Below are 15,416 nucleotides of genomic sequence, written 5' to 3'. Positions count from 1 at the left end.
AGTCCCTAGCTTGCATGCTAGTTTACAGCTTTCTTAGTTAAATTTGTAATTTAATTAGGATTTTGTAATTATTTGGACTGTAATATTTATTCGGGACTGTATTATTCTTTCGGACCCTCCGTGCGAGGGCATAATTGTAATAAGTGTGCGTGTGTAGGATGTATGTCTTCCAACCCCACGTCTTTCTCCCTTTTATTTACCAGCTTATGATGGTTAGATTAGGGCATGTTTCAATTAGCATACAGTATGATAGTATGTTTGCATTCATTCATCTGTTTTGCATGCACCGGGCTCGGCGCATCATACTAACTGCATTTGTATTTTAATTCCAAGACTGAATACTTGTTAGCTGTTGCACCTCATATGCCATGCTTAGAATAGCCGAGCCTGCTATAGTTGCATTCTTGCATGTGTTGCATTAGGCATTTCAGCATATTTAGGATCATGCATGGATTTCTAATTAGCTTCTGTTTTGGCTTGGAGTACTCGGTAAGTTTTACGCTTTAGCATCCTTGCATACGTGTGAGTGAATGCCATGATAGCATGCTTACCATGAGGCTATGTGCTTATGTGATATAACTGCCTGAATGCTTGTGGGTGAAGGTTGGGTTATTTGAATTGGAACAATTCATCAAATGTGTGTTTTAAGCCCACTAGATAGTGGCAAAATCATGTTTTCTAAGCCCACCCGAGGGTGGCAAATCCACGTCTTAGCCTACTTGCGGATAGCACCATCAAACCATTTTCAAACAAACAAACATGAAATGTTTTGTTCCAATTCAGGCGATCCAGTCTATACTTGTATGCTGTGCGCATCATGTAGTAATCTAGGCTAATAACCGGAATAAGAACGCATAATGTTTTCAAAAATAGATATCATGGTTAGTAGAGGCCGATCTTTGATCGGGCGAGCGGGGGTGCTCACGAAGTGACCTTCCCCAATCGTACCCAAGTTCCCGAGCCGAGGCAACTTTGGTGATGACGGACACGTGGCCTTAGGCAAACGAGTCAGGGTTTCCTAAATTTCTCCAAAATAAAATATTTAGGTGGCGACTCTGTATCTGGCAAAGCAGTCCATGTTTGGCACTTCTTTTCAAAAATCTGTTTCTCAAAACGATTTGCCGGATTTGGACTCTTTAGTTCAGATTAAGAACCGTGACAATTTGAGAGTCCGAGCTGTAGTGACCCCAAATGAACAGAACGAGACTCACCCTCCCGGGGCGTTCGGGGGACGTCTACACCTGGATCCTTATCCTGGGCTTAGGAGGGGTGTTGGTTTTTCCAGCCAACCTGTGGATTGGTTTTTCCAGCTAACCTAGGGTATAGTGTTCGGTTATTCCGACCAAACGTCCTGCAGCCTGGATCCTTATCCTGGGCTTAGGAGGGGTATTGGTTTTTCCAGCCAACCTCTAAGTTAGTTTTTTCCAGCCAACCTAGAATATAGTGTTTGGTTATTCCGACTAAACGTCCTGCAGCCTGGATCCTTATCCTGAGCTTAGGAGGGGTGTTGGTTTTTCCAGCCAACCTTGCTTTTGTTGTCCCTAACTTACTAATACAATCTCTTACAAAAAACAACTATGCGGAAAAGAATCGACTTTGTTTTATTGAGAAAAAAGAAAATTACACATACTTGTAAAAAAAAAAACTAAAAATAAAATAGTTTGAGATTGGCAGTATTCCATGGCCTAGGAATGACTTTGCCGCTCTCATCTTCCAGGTGGTATGCCCCTTTGCCAGCTAATCCGACCACTTTGTAAGTTCCTTCCCAATTAGGCCCTAACTTGCCATCTCCTGGTACCAAGGTGTTTCCCATCACTTTGCGCAGCACCCAATCTCCGATCTTGAATTGCCTTGGATGCACTGTTTTGTTGTATTTCGTGGATAACTCTTGTTGGTATGAGCAATGTGAACCAGTGCTCTTTCTCTTCTCTCTTCGGCGAGGTCGAGCTCCAGTGTTATGGCATCTCCATTCAAGTCTGGATTAAAATTTTCGTTTCTAATTGTGGGAAGGCCAACTTCTAGTGGGATTACTGCTTCCATAACGTAGGCTAAGCAGAATGGTGTTTCTCTTGTTGATCGTCGAGGTGTGGTGCGGTAAGCCCATAAAACATGAGGAAGTTCCTCCGCCTACTTGCCTTTTGCCTTCTCTAGCCTTTTCTTTAGTCAATCCAAGATGACCTTGTTTGATGCTTCTGCCTGGCCGTTGGCTTGGGGATATGCTGGTGTAGAATTGTAGAACTCTATTTTGTATTCTTCACAAAAGCCTCTAAAGATTCTGCCATCGAACAGGGTGCCGTTGTCTGATATTAGGACTTTAGGTATGTCGAACCGAGTAATGATATTCTGCCAGACGAACTCCTTCACATCTTTTTCCTTGATTGATGCCAATGTTTCTGCTTCCACCCACTTTGTGAAGTAGTCTGTTGCTGCGAGAAAGAACTTCCTGTTTCCGGGCACTGTTGGAAGTGGTCCTACTATGTCCATGCCCCACATTGCAAAGGGCCATGGGCTGGTCAATGGTAGAAGTTCTCTGGCCGGCTGATGTATTTGATGTGCGAACTTCTGACATTTCTCGCACTTCTTCACATACTTCTCTGAGTCTGCTTGCATGTATGGCCACCAGTATCCTTGCGAAATGGCTCTGTAAGCTAACGATCTTCCTCCTTGGTGGCTTCCGCACACCCCTTCATGTATTTCGAACAAGAATGCTTCGACTTTACTGGGGTGGACACACTTTAGATATGGTCCTGAGAATGACTTTTTGTACAATGCCATAGATGAGGAGAGCCAAAATCGTTGTGACTTTGCTCTAATTTTGTTGGCTTCTTTCTTGTCTTCCGGTAAGATGTCGTCTTTTAAAAACAATATGATGGAATCCATCCATGAGGGGCCTAATTCGGTGCAACATACCTCTTCTACTTCGGGGTCCTCAATGCTTGGTCTTGGTAGGTAGTCAATTACTAGTGGGTGAGAGATGGATGTATCTACCATTGACGCAAAACCTGCTAGTTCGTCTGCTCTGCTGTTTTCCTCCCTGCCAATCTGTTCTATCCTTACTACTTCAAATTTCTTGATCTCTGTTCTAACCAATTCTTGGTACTTGGCCATCCTATCATCCTTTGCTTTATAGTCGCCAGAAATTTGGTTTACCACCAGCTGTGAGTCGCTGTAGACCATTAGTTCGGTGACTTTCATGTAGAATGCTGATTTGAGTCCTGCAAGAAGTGCTTCATACTCCGCTTCGTTGTTTGATGTTGGGAAGCCAAGGTTGATTGCTTGCTCCACAACCAGGCCGTCTGGTGAAATGAGGACTATGCCAAGTCCTACACAATGCCGGTTAGATGCTCCATCCACAAAGAGCTTCCACATCTCTCCAATGAACAACTTCCAGCAAGTGGAGGGGTCAGATGATGTCGTGTGGTCAAGAATGTTGCTGGTGTTTCCTTCAAGGTCCATGCTTGCTGTCTGCCCCTCGCTATCTGATTGTACCAAGTCTTTATTTGTTGCTGAGTAGCTCGGTGTAACTTGGTTCGCTTCTTCCTTGTTGTCTTTATTCTGGTCTGCCTTGGGGTCTAACTGAATATCCTGTACTAGGGGTTGCGCTATTCCGGCGTCAACTTCTCTCCCTGGTTTGGTTGTATCAGTCAGGTCGACTGGGCAGATATGATGACTTCCTGGGGTGAATTTTGCGACAAAGTCTGCCAAAGCTTGGGCCTTTATCGCGGTTCTGGGTTGGAACTTGATGTCGAATTGTCCCAACTCTACTGCCCACTTCAAGATTCGCCTAGAAAAGTTTGCCCTCTCAAACAAAGCTTTTAATAGGAAAGCTGTAAGGACGACTATGGTGTGGGCGTGAAAGTAGTGCGATAAATTTCTAGAGGCCATCATCAAGGCCAATGCCAGTTTTTCTAGTGGCAAGTACCTTGTTTCGGCACCCAGTAATGTCTTGCTGACATAATAGATAGGCAGATGTTGGATTCCTTCCGCGTGGACCAACACTGTGCTAATTGCGTGCTGAGAGACTGCAAGGTACAGGAAGAGTTCTTGTCCAGGTATTGGGGTTACCAGTAGTGGTGGAGAAGACATGTATTCTTTCAAGCTTTCCAGAGCGCGGTCGCATTCTTCGTCCCACTCGAACTTAGCTTTTAATGCTTGAAAAAACGGTCATAGTTTGCCTGACGACCGGCTAATGAATCGGTTGAGTGCAGCTGCCATGCCGGTGAGATGCTGTACTTCTTTTACTGAGTTAGGCCTCTCCAGATCCTGAATAGCTTTTATTTGGGAGGGGTCTACTTCTATACCCCGGTTGGTCACCAGAAAGCACAGGAATTTGCCAGATCCTACACCGAACGCGCACTTAGATGCATTAAGGCGCAATTTGTGCCTCTTCAAAATCTGGAACATCTCACCTAGGTCCCTTAGATGGTCATTCTCGTCCTTGCTTTTGACCACCATATCGTCGATGTAAGCTTTCATTGTTCTGCCTAACAACGGCTCAAACATCTTGGTGACCATTCTCTGGAATGTTGCCCCTGCGTTCTTTAGGCCAAAGGGCATGACCTTATAGCAATACAGTCCTCTTGGAGTAGTAAAGGACATGACCTCCTGGTCTGGTTCGTACATGGCGATCTGATGGTAGCCTCTGTACGCATCCATAAAGCTAAGCCGGTTGTGCCCCGCTATTAGGTCTACCAATTGATCTATCCGTGGTAGGGAGAAGTTGTCCTTTGGGCATGCTTTGTTGACTGTCTTATAGTCGACGCAGACACGCCACTTGCCATTCTTCTTTGGTACCACGACTGTGTTGGAAATCCATCTGGGGTAGTGCACCTCTCTGATAGCTCCTGCCTCTAGCAGATTTCCCACATCTTCCGCCACTATCTCGGCGTAGTGGAGTGCCGATCTGCGAGTGCGTTGAATGATTGGTCTGGCAGATGGGTGGACATTGAGTTGGTGACAGATGAAGTTTGGATCAATGCCTGGCATGTCGTAGGGTGTCCAGGCGAACACTTCGATGCTAGAGGTCAAGAATTCCAAGACCTCTAATCTCTCAGTGCTGGACAACGACGAACCGAGCAAAAAGAACTTATCCCGGTTCTTTTCATCTATTCTTACCTCTACCAAATCTTCCACCGCTTTTTGATCAGCTGCTATGCCGAAATCTGCGAACAGTTCATTACTCTCAGGTTCTTCCACCGAATGAACATATCCCTTGGCAGTGCGGCTGCCATTAGCCGTGACAAAGCATTGCTTGGACATAATCTGGTCTCCAAAGACCTCTTCAATTACACCGGTTCCGTTGAGGAACCGCATTACTTGATGGTAGGATGATGCTACTGATTTCATGCCATGGAGCCATGTTCTTCCCAAGATTATGTTGTAAGTGGAAGGGACCTTCAACACCCAAAATTCCACTTGTTTTGTCACGCTCCTTGCCCTGACTGGCAGGATAATTTTGCCAACTGGTCATTCTGGCATTGAGTTGAATCCGATCAGGGGGGATACAGCTGGTGCCAGGTCTTTGTCCTCCAATTTCAGTTATTTGAAGGTGTCGTAGTACATTATCTCACATGAGCTACCTTGGTCTATCAGAATTTGTTTGACGTCGTAGTCCTTGATGCGGAGGGTGACGACCAGTGCATCGTTGTGAGGGCAATATATTTTTTCCAAGTCTTTGTCTGAAAAAGACATGACGTTCTTGGCCTCTGTTCTCCCCTTTTTGGTGGTAGCTTGGGCACTTAGTACCTCCCTTAAGTGCTCAGCCTTCTTGATCGACCCTCTGAGCTCGCATACACGCTCAGGTTCGAATACTCCATGTATCACATTGATTACTCCTTGAGGTGGGGCGTCAATTGGTATTCCATTGGGGTTATTGTGGTCCTGGGGGGCTGGTTGCGTCCCTCCTTCAATGTATTTATCCAGGTGACCAGCTGCCACCAACTCCTCCAGGTGCTGTCTCAACGGCATGCAATTTTCAGTACGGTGCCCCTTTTCTTTGTGGAAGGTGCATTGTGATCTTTCGTCGTAGTCTTTCTGTGCTTCTCCTAGCTTAGCTGGCCATCTGACGAAAGGTTCATCGCGTATTTCGCTCAGAATCCGGTAGATCGATTTCTTGAATACCGTGGTTATGGCAGTGCGGACTCTTAGCCATCTTTTATCCTAGTCCTCACTGTTGTCTCGCCTGCCTCGTCTGTTTTTGTTCGGATGTTCTACCGTGTTGATCTTTGCTACGGTCTTTTTATCTGGTACTGCAGTCGTGCCAGATTTTGTTTTGGCACGGGAGCCATCCTCTTCCACCCTGATGTGCTGATGCACTCTTTCCATCAAGGCCTCCATGGTGAGGGGCGGTGTCATGGTGATTGAGTTCCTTAGTCTGTTCCCGACTGGAAGGCCTCTTTTGTATTGTGCAATGGCGAGATTGGTGGGGCAGTCCCCAATTTGGTTGAATGTCTCCCAGTAGCGACTATTATAGGATCTTAATGTCTCCTTTTCGCCCATGTCGATGGAGAGTAACTGGCCAATCTCTACCGGGGTTTTGGTGTTCTTTCTGAACCTTGTGACGAACGCCTCTGCCAATTGTGCCCAGGAGGCTATGCTGCATTCTGGAAGTTTTTCGAACCAAGTCAAGCCTAGGTCACCAAGGCTTGATGGGAAGAAGATGCACATCAAGGCTTCGTTTCGCCAATATATCGCCATAACCTAGCGGAAGTGGCTTAGGTGTATGTAGGGGTCCGTCTTCCCCTTGTACGTGGTGAATTTAGGTTGAAGGAAACCTGAAGGAAGGGGTGCGTTTTCAATTGCCGGAACGAACGGCGAGGTCTGCAGCCTTGCTAATGCTTTGTCCGTTGGTTCGTAGGCAGGGCGTGGCAACGGCATTCTGACCTCGACGCTTCCATGTGTCCGAGGAGCCAGCCGTTGAAGGGCAGATACCCTGCGAGGGTTGCGCGCCTTAGTATCCTCCTTCTATCGTGCCTTTTTTTCCAACATGTTCCGCAAATCGGATGATCTTGGTAACTCCGTCTGCCTGGATGATGTCTGGTGCGAGCGCGAGGGTCGATAGGTACTTCCCTTAGTGTAAGACCTTAATGATTTCGTTCTCTCAGACCTAGAGTAACGAGTTCTGGAGGTTGTGGATTGAGTATCGCCTGTCCTGAGGCTTCTACTCTCTGCTTGTGATGGTGTGGAATGCCTTCCACGGTCTTCTGAGCGGCGAGGAGGCGTCTTGCTTTTGCGCCCCTCTCCTGTCGCCACTCCTTTTCCCTTCATCTGGCGCTTCATGGCCTCCATGTCCGTCGTCATCTTCCTTATTAATTCATCTTGCTCCTTCACGCGGTCCTCCAGAACTTGAGGATCAATCCTCCGTCTTTGTCTGTCAGGACTTCGTGAACGAGAGTGACGGGGGCTGTTAGTCCGCCTCCTCCCCCTTGTATCCTTCCTGGGACTTTGTTGCTATGGCTCTAAGTCCGCCATGGGAGGGATAGAAGGTAGGCCCTCCCGTCTTGCACCCCCCTCTGGTGTTTGTCTGTCGATGGCGGACTGCGGCAAATCTTCGTTGTGCGCCATTGCTTCTAAAGAGGAAAAGCTTGATCAAGAGGTTTTGTTCTTGTCTGAATTCCCACAGACGGCGCCAATTGTACGAGAAAGAAATAAACCTTCTCGTATAATCCTGTTGATCAAGTCCGCGTTCCTCCAAACGTCATCGCTTTACTCCTCGAAAACACAAACGTGAGCTAGCCGACGGGTGTGTGCCGGAAACCCCTCCGATGCCTAAGTCAGTAAAATAGACAGGTAGACAAAAAGCTTTGTGTATTCAAGAATCAAAGTTGCGTTACCTCTCCATAGGTGATGTTGTGAGCTTTTATAGGTTCCGTGTGGCACAATCCAAGTAGGACTCTTACTCCTCCATGTAGAGTCCTCCTAGGATTCACACTCCTGAAAGATAATGCTTATCCTTCAACACCCCCCTTACTGCTTAAATCAAGTGAGACAGTTTTACCTCGGCAAGATGACCATACGACCGAGATAACTGTCAGATCGGCTCTTTACTTCCTCACTTCTACCTCGGCTTTGCATGCCAAGACCGAGCTATTTGTAGAAGAGTTGGACCGAGCTAACTAAGAACAAAAGTCCCGAAGAAAGCTCCGTATATCTCGGCTAAAGATTACGACCGGGCCAACCAATTTGACCGTGGCGACCGAGATAACAACAAGGCTTTCTTGGACCGAGCTAATGAAAAAAGCCATTTTACTCCGCCTTTCTTACTTCGGCCCAAAGCAGCCCATTACCCAATCTCGGCCCAATTTATTCATATAAATTACCCTCTCATTAGTAATAATTAAGAATGCTATAGTATATTATGGATATTAATTTATAATTAATTAAGATTAAAATATGTCTATGAAAATGAATAATAAGTATATTATTTTATAGATTTAATTTTATTGTATTAAAAAATAAGAAAATATATATTATTTACATATGTATTTAATAAATATAATCCTGGTCAGAAGGAAGCAAAACTCTTCATCGTCCCACTTTTTTCATCGGACTGAGATAAATTTGGGTAGGAAGGAGTTGCGTGGGAGTAAAGGTTATTCCTTACTAACATTACCGAATATGTAAATGAAAAATAGCTTGTAACTCGAAAATTTCTGGGCTTGAATGCCCCGACTGCCCAAAACGACGTTGTTTTGGGCAGTGTTTTTTTCTTTTTCTTTTTCGCTTCTCTTCTTCGTTTATATCTGAAACCGATCTGAAACAGAGAGAGAGCGAGAGAGAGAGAGAGAGAGAAGAGAGAGGGGGAAACAGAGAGAGAAGGCTCCACCCACCGGCGCCATCACCGGTGATGGCGAGGGTTTTGCGACGGTGACGGTAACGATGTTGATGACGGTGATGATGATGTATAGATGTCTTTCATATATATATATATATATATATCGATATGTATGTGTATAGATTCTTTTTTTTTTCTAATGTTGTTGTTGATGTTGATGAAAATGTTGAATGTGTTGATGATGATGATGATGATGATGTTGATGAAGTTGTTGATCAGACTCTGTTTTCTACTTCTTCTTTTTTTTTCTTTTTTTTTTCTAGCAGATCTGGATCTGAAAAAAAATAAAATAAAATAAAATTCGTTGATGATGATAATGTGTAAAAACCCAGCTTCCTCTTCTCTCTGTGTTGGTGATGATGATAGACCTGATCCTCTTTCTATTCTCTATTTCCTCTTCTTTCTTCTTTCTTTCTTTCTTCCTTCTTCTTCTTTGTTGAAGAAGAGACACAGATCAGAAAAACGCAGAAAAAAAAAATCAAAACGACGTCATTTTGACGTCGGGCCATTCGAGTCATGCTAATTTCGAGCTACCAATCGGAATTGTATATAAATACCATGGCATATTGTCCACTTAACACTTTTTGTTTTTTATTTATTATTTTTTTTTAAAAGTTAAGCATCGCACAATCCATCATAATTAATGGTATAAGTGAAAAAAAAAATTATGGCATTTTCTAAGGTTTTACAATTTATTTTTGTTGTTCACATATAAAAAAACGATAAATTACAAATATACCTCCTGAGATTTGTTTAAAATACGAATTACCCCCTATGGTTTAGAAAATTACAAATATCTCCCTGTCATAATTTTTTATTTAACATAATTAATTGAAAAAGTTAAATTTCTGACTGTTCACTTATAAAATAATAAAATTATCTGAATTATTAATTGAAATAAAATTTTAACATTATTAAAAACTGTTAATTAACTTGATGATTTATTAATAAAGTAACCTATTTGTTATGCAATTAGAAACCTTAGGGGGCATAATGTAATTTCTAGAACCACATGGAGTAATTTATAATTTAAGTAAACCTCAAGGGGTGTGTTTGTAATTTACCCTAAAAAAATGTAGGGGTAAAAATAAAAACAAAACAAAAAAATATTTAGAACACGTGTTTTAAAAACTTATTTTGAAAGAAAAGGGTGACCGGAGATGGTTTCCATCACGATAATGTGACCAAGGGTAATTGTCACCAACAGGCAATAGTCGCAGGAGTTCATTGGAGCACGAAGTAGGTGGTCAAATGTGGTGTTTATTGGTATTTTTTCATAATAATACAAAGGTTGAAAACCTATGGCTACTAATATGGTCATTAACACCATCATCAAAAGATAAGAGTTACAAATGTCTAAGCCTTCCATGTGCTTAATATATACAAATAAGGACAAATTACCAAGAAGTCTTATTTGAAAAACGTGTAGCCTATTTAGTCCAATAACTTTTTATTTATACTCAAAAGTCCTATAACATTATTCTTCTTCTCTGTCTCTTTTGCTCTTAGTGATTTCCGGCGATCGTTGACGGGCAACCACAACTTACTTCTTTTCTTTCTCTTTCTGATATATAGTCACCGGCGACCGACAACTACCATCAATTGGTATTCACCGGTAACCACCAACCGTCGACTTCTCACATCACCCTCACAGATAGTGAAGAAGATATGTTTCCGACGAAGAGGATGAGTAGATCTACTTAGATCTGATGTAGATCTACATCGGATCCAACTAAATCCATACAAAAAATAGTTACCGAAGTACAATCCTCTTTCTATATCTGCCTCTCTCCTTTCGATCTCTTAATTTTTTTTACATTTTCTCTGCTATACACTTCTCTTTTTTCTGTTTTAATGGCGAAAATTTTCAAGTTCTGAACAAGTTATTTTCGAGTTTTAGTTAAAAGCAGTGAAAACTGTAAAAATTTTTCTGTTTTGTGATGGAATGAATCATGGTTTAAAACTACAAAATTTTGCAGTTTCATAACATTCTTTAGAACTATAAAATATTGCAATTTCATAACATGTTTTCCAGTTTGATTAATAAAGATAAATGCTTAATAGATTTTTACTTTGAAACTGTAACATTTTACAGCTTCAAAACTTGTTTTTCAGTTTGATCAATATTGAAAATTACTTGCTTAAACCCTTCAAAAATTTAAAGAAAGCATATTTTTTTCCCATTGTTGTTGTTTTTTATCGTTACATTTTTTTTTTAATTTTAGTTTATCAATATTTAGCACATTTTGCTATGTTTTTTCGCTATAATTTCTCCATTTGTTCTTTTTTTTTTTTAGCAATATTCCAGACATTCTGGTGAGTCTCCAATTGTCATGACCTGAATCTGCCCCTAAAAGTTTGGGTTATAACTGGCCAGCAATTCGTGGATTACCAAAGGCCTCAAACGAACATAAAAAATATTTATGTTAATAGGGCCATAACGGAAGCATATAATGAGAATGAGTCCATTGAGTTATGCCAATCATAAGCAAGATCATAGAGATAACCATGTAACACATTAATACATTTAATAGCCCAACAAAAATACAGGAGCCAAAGGAAAAATTGTACATAGTGTTTACAATCCAAGACCATGAAAGCAAAAAACAAAGTTAGATCAAGATGTGGTGTGAGTCAAGACAAAACTCCATTCGGAGGTGGACTCGATTGGGTCTAAAAAAGAATAGCTCCTAAAATTGGCTCTAGGGGTGTGTTCCATGCTGCAGATTACCTACATGTGCATACATAATATTGGGTGAGCGAAACTCAATGAGTAATAATACAGTAAACAACGTAATAATTATAAGATTCTCACAATATCTGTGGGAGCCGAATAATTGGAATAATCAGAAGCATACTCTAGAAGACATATGTTACACGGCTCTACTCTGTGCGATAAGGATGCCGAATATAATAGATGGGCCGAACAGATACTGAACCATGGAGCCGAGTAAATAAGAGGACGATGAGCGACAAGTGGGCCTGGCCATGAGGCCTAGGAAACAAGTATAAATAAAGGAACAACAGACTAAGAAGAGTAGGTGAGAATTATTGTGCTTAACTTAGAATACAAGCATTCTTGAGTGTAGATTCTGACTTGTTCGTTAGAGTGCTAATTCCGGCACCCCTGATCGGAGTGTTTATTCCTTTTTAGGTGACCAGAAGAGGATCACGAGCGTTCTCCAGGATCAGAAGAGTATTTCCAAACCACATCTCCACAATTGGCGCCGTCTGTGGGAATACTCAAGCACATCCATGGCGAGCGTGATGGAAGATCCTCCAACAGTCACTGTCGACCCTATACCGCAAGAGGAAACCACTCCAACAAACTTGCTTGGAACAGAGACTATCGTCGCACGACGTGCCTTGAATTTCGCCTCACCCTCGACTTTGGAGCACGAGACAATGCAGGCGATCATAGAACAAGCAAAGCAAAATGAACAGGGGTTAGAAAACATGATCGCTGAGAACGAACGTCTTCGTGAAGATTTGGCCTTGGAAATGGCGAAGTCCAAGTAAGCTGCGCACCCAAATCCAGAACGACCTCCAAAGGCAGGTGGTCGACAACCTCGAGCACGACAAGACACTGATAGCGACTCCGACTCATTATCCCCAGAGCCCAGGAAGAAGGGACGACACGAAACCACCAGTTCTTCCGAAAAAAGTCCCCGTGCAATGCACAAGCGAAGAAGGAACAGTTCGGATGAAGACCAACACGATCCCTTCGTACGACGGATTGCAAAGGCTGCGCTACCCAAGAAATTCAAAGCACCGTCGTTCACCTTGTACGACGTAAATCAGACCCCACCGACCACATTCGCCACTACAAGCAGGCCATGACATTGCATGCAGACGACGAGGCCCTCATGTGCCGAATATTTCCCAACAGTTTGGGACCATTGGCAGTCAGGTGGTATTATAAACTGGAGCCGGCTTCGATTAAAACCTTCCACCAACTACAAAAATCCTTCAGGGCCAGATTTATCACCAACAAAGTCCAGCCGAAGCAAGCCGACTCTCTCTGGGCAATGCAAATCCTGCGAGGAGAAACACTAAGAGCATATTCGGCGCGATATTGGGAATGCTTTAATCTTGTTGACGATGTTTGTAACAACTCCATGGCCATCACCGCCTTGAAAATGGGATTACACCCAGATAGTGCCCTCCGCAGTTCCTTGACTAGAAGACCCCTCAAAACAATCTGGGGGTTGATAAAGAAAGTAGAGGAATATTGCAAAGTGGAAGATGACGCCTTGCGGGTTAAAGCTGGACATATGGCCAACAAAACGGCCCCTCCCAAAATTACTCAGCTAATAAGTTCCGCACCACCTCAGAGCCTTGAACCACGACAGCGGGCTAAACGAGACAGGAGACGGGACTCTCGCCGATCCAGCGATCAATGCTCGCACCAGGCAAATGAGCAACTGCAGGTCGATAGCAGGCGCACAAAGCGCGCCGACAAGAAATATACAACGCTGTCAGAGCCAATCAGCTCGATTATGACCAAAATCCAACATTTTTCGTTCTTCGAATGACCGTCCAAAATGGTGGGACCTCCTGACACGAGAAGGCGGGACAGGCGTTGTGAATATCACAAAGATCATGGTCATGATACGGACAGTTGCTATGCCTTAAAAGACTACCTCGAGGAATTGGTGTAAGATGGTCGGCTCCAACAACACGTCCGGAAGAGCACAATCAAAACTGTTGCCCTTCGGCAGGAGTCACCTCCCCTCGGCGTTATACATATGATATACAGTCTTCCAACGCCATGTACCATACACTCAATTCATTCAGCCCCCCAAATGCGACACATACAAGCGAAACAGCCCCACAAAGCTCCGAGTATCATCTTCGACGACTCCGATCTTATCGACATAATGCTCCCCCATATTGATCCATTGGTCATTGAACTACACGTGAATCGATTTACCGTCGAACGCGTCCTCATAGACCAGAGAAGCACTTCGGAGGTCATGTACTACGAGACCTTCCTCAAACTCGGCTTCAATGAATCAGACCTGTCTCCGGCTCCTCATCCATTATTCAGCTTCAACGCAAATCCAGAGTACCCGTTGGGGAAAATCACGTTACCCGTTCGGGCAGGCTCCCAAACAGCGGATGTGGAATTCATGGTCGTCAAGCTCCCTTCGCCGTATAACCTCTTCATGGGGTGAACTTGGCTGCATACTATTCGGGTCGTGCCAAGCACCTATCATCAGCTGCTACGCTTCCCGACCGAACACGGCATTGAGCAAATCCGTGGTTCCCAGAAATCTGCACAAGCATGCTATCTCCTTTTTGGAAAGACACCAATAGAGACACAGGTCAACTCCACTGAAGTGTCGAATCGAGACAGTCTCGTTAATGTCGGACGGCTCCCTGACGACAAGCCACGGAAGTTCTAGGCGATACCAGCAGTAGCTTCCCAAAACGTATGCTCAACGCGTCCAGCTGCGCCGCTACACGCCGGAAAAGTTGCTCCTGAAGGTATTTCCAGCTGATAGGGGCCCGGTTGATGGAAAGTTAGGCCCGTGGCCTTGCTCCTAACGCACTCGTGCAAATTCTATCATTAAACCCGACCTATGGGGAATGATATTGGTTCTGAATGGCTCACCATGTACACATTCCACTTTTGTAAGTAATGCAAAGATTCATGTTTACTCACCAAGAAATCCAGCTCAAAAGTATTCCAAATGAAGTCTCCGGATTCGGAGCACCCTTCGTGGATATCACGATTGGCCGACAAAGTCTCCAGATTTGGAGCGTCCTTCGTGGATATCTATGACAACCCTCACCACTGATTAGTGCTAATCTATAATTAAGCATGTTAACTAACTGATTGACTGAAATTCTGAACTGATGGATTGAGTGTATTAGTTTAAATGCATGTCTATTTGTTTGATTGCTAAATTATCTGTTCGTGTATTATGTTTAAACTGCAAATTGAAGGCCTTTTTGGCGGCCGAATCCGAAATTGATTAATGTTTTATGCTAATTGAAGTTCATGTGATTTTATGGTATATTTAATTGAAATGTGATTTGGTATGATTAAATTAGATTTAATAATGTTGAATTACATTAGTTGGACTTATCTACCATTTTGCCACTTAGTGGGCCACTACCTAGACAATGTTGAAGCCTTTCTACACTTGATCACACTTCACTCATCAGCCATATTGAGGCCATTTTGAGAGAGAGAGAGAGAGAGAGAGAGAATTGGTTTCAACTAAGAGATTGGCTTGGAGGCTTAGGCGATTGAAGGATTCCTTGCATATTGAGCTTCTACATTTGAAATTAGAGACTTAAGGTAGAGAATTTACCTTCTTGTTCATATTTTGGGTTGCTTCTTACATGGTTTAGAGGATTGTTGGAGTTTAGAGCCAAGTTATGGCTTAAATTGTTGAATTGAAGCTTGAATCATGCATGCATGTACATATTCTTGCATTTTGAAATTGATTTTCATGAAATCTTGCATGCAAGTTTACATTCTTGTTCTAGTCTATGAGTTCATCATGGTTTTGAGTTTAATCTTGCTTTGGATCATGTTTTGAGGCATTAGAATTCACTAGAATTCATGCAT

At 43.2% G+C, this 15,416-nt stretch overlaps 1 protein-coding gene across 1 annotated transcript; it reads left to right on the top strand.

The window, feature by feature from the left end:
- Window positions 1-13,638: 13,638 nt before the first annotated feature.
- On the top strand, window positions 13,639-14,010 carry LOC145803747 (uncharacterized). Its single transcript, XM_082897082.1, has one exon. The coding sequence runs from the start codon at window positions 13,639-13,641 to the stop codon at window positions 14,008-14,010; it is 372 nt and encodes a 123-aa protein (XP_082753208.1).
- Window positions 14,011-15,416: the final 1,406 nt, after the last annotated feature.

This window comes from Camellia sinensis, chromosome 12, assembly GCF_055761805.1.
Source record: "Camellia sinensis isolate YWXY chromosome 12, ASM5576180v1, whole genome shotgun sequence".
In the NCBI taxonomy this organism is placed as follows: domain Eukaryota; kingdom Viridiplantae; phylum Streptophyta; class Magnoliopsida; order Ericales; family Theaceae; genus Camellia; species Camellia sinensis.
This window is presented reverse-complemented; position numbering and strand designations above follow the sequence as displayed.